Genomic DNA, 2043 nt, shown 5'->3' with positions numbered 1-2043 from the left:
CGCCCACCTGAGCCCGCCGCGCCCACCTGAGCCCGCCGCCCGTGCGCCGGCGCCATGGCGGAGCAGGAGAGCCTGGAGTTCGGCAAGGCGGACTTCGTGTTGATGGACACCGTCTCCATGCCCGAGTTCATGGCCAACCTCAAGCTCAGGTGAGGGCGGAGCGGCGGCCGGCAGGGGCGCGAGGCCGGGCGTGCCGCTCCCGGGGTGCGGCCAGATCGGGGTGTCAGGGGTCTGCAGGGCTCCGGGGTCGCCCTTTCCGGGGTGCAGCGTTGGGGCGAAGGGGCGTGCCGGGGTTGAGGGCTGCTTTTTCCTGAAGGTGCGATCTGGCCCCAGCCTTGGGGACTGGGGGTGCTCGCAGAGCTGGAGGTGCTCGGGGGGCTGCGCACCGGCCGACCCCGCGCCAGGTGAGAGATGTGGGCGGGGCCGGTGACTTCACGGAAACAGAAGTGCAGGAAAAAGAAAAACTTCAGGGAGAATCGTGGTGTCCCGATAGCCGCAAGGGAGACTGCAGAGCTGTTTCGGAGAGGGCCTGGCATCTGCTCCCTGTTTCTTATTTGCTTCTTTTCTTGCTTGCTTTCTTCTTTTTTTCCTGGCCTCGTTCCATCATGTCACTCGGGATGCTCTGGGGTGATCCCTGAGCTGCCTGTCTGTTCCGGGACACCGGCTATTTTTTTTGTTACTAGAAGCCTAATTAGACACGTTTCCAGACATCGAAGAGACTGCTGTGCTTGCCAGTGCCAAGATAAACTGTCTGAATTTGACAAGGCATTCATGGTTTCAGTTTTTTCAGGGAGTTATGGATGGAGTCCTTGTGTTACCGACATCCTTGAGAATGTAGTCACAACTCAACACCCTGAAACGGGCTTCCAAGAAGAATTTGTTTTATAATCTTCTACGTGTGATTATTTCGTTCTTGATAGAGTAATACTTACAGCTTCAAAGCGGTTTGACTTTTAAAAAATTACAATAAGTGGAGTTTCAAAATATCTATGTGGGGGGGAGGTTCCTGGAAGCTTTGCCTCATTTTTGTAAAATTTATAGCCTAACATTACCCCTTAAATTTATAAAGTGAAAATCATAATGTAGGTCTGGATGCTTCACTAACTCCACTTCTCAGTATTAGTTACTCCTGTCAACTCTAATTTAAGAATAAAAAAAAGAATTTGAAAAAGAACTAATTTAATCTTTGAAACTGCAGAGCACACAGAGCCTTCATCTGTTCTTGATTAGGCTTCGTTATGTACCTGAGCAAGACCACAGACCTGAGTTCTACAACTGGCTACTACAGATTGACCATGAGCTGGTTGGTTTACCTCGGTTTCCTCAGTTGTAAAATAATGAGGATCTCCAAAATTTCCTTCAGTGCTCATTCTATAATTGCAAGTTTTCCAAAGGCAGGCAGCTTCAAAGCTGCACAGTATCTTTCTGAATAGAGTATTGCGTGGTAGTATCCAAATTGCCCCTCAGGGGATTGCTTCTAGAACTTCCTATGGAATCTAAAATCAGAGGATGCTGCAATCCCTTATATAAAATGATGTGGTACAGTACTTCCTTTATTTCTGCAGGGAACATGCTCTAAGACACCCCCCCGCCACTGATGCCTAAAACTTTGAATAATACCAAACTCTATATATGCTATGTTTTTTTCTATCCTAAGTACTAATGATACAGTTTAATTTATAAAGTGGGCACAGTGAGAAATTAAAAACAAGAAGGTGGAACTATTATAACAATAGAGTATAATAAAAGTTATATGGAGGTGGTCTATCTCAGAATACTGTATGGTACTCACCCTTCTTGTTGATCACAGATAACTGAAACTGCAGGAAGTGAAATTTCAGATAAGGCTAGACTGCTGTATTTCCACATAACCTGTGTATATCCTTCTGTATTTTAGATCATCTCTAGATTACTTATTATAGCTAATGTATTGTAAATCCTGTGTAGATAGTTTATACTGTATTACTTAGGGCATAGCGATGAGAAAAGGTTTGTATGTCTTCAGCACTGGCACGTTTTTCCCTCCAAATCTAAAATATATAT

General features: G+C 46.1%; 1 protein-coding gene across 1 annotated transcript in view; it reads left to right on the top strand.

Moving 5' to 3' along the window:
• The window catches only part of Myo1d (myosin ID), a gene marked incomplete at its 5' end in the record, with an annotated part of 338988 nt that continues 336945 nt past the window's right edge, over positions 1–2043 (top strand). The window contains 1 exon segment of the mRNA XM_005402828.2: positions 1–149. Within this exon segment, the coding sequence (XP_005402885.1) occupies positions 55–149 (95 nt within the window).

This window comes from Chinchilla lanigera, unplaced genomic scaffold (genome assembly GCF_000276665.1).
Source record: "Chinchilla lanigera isolate Chin_1 unplaced genomic scaffold, ChiLan1.0 scaffold00080, whole genome shotgun sequence".
In the NCBI taxonomy this organism is placed as follows: domain Eukaryota; kingdom Metazoa; phylum Chordata; class Mammalia; order Rodentia; family Chinchillidae; genus Chinchilla; species Chinchilla lanigera.
This window is presented reverse-complemented; position numbering and strand designations above follow the sequence as displayed.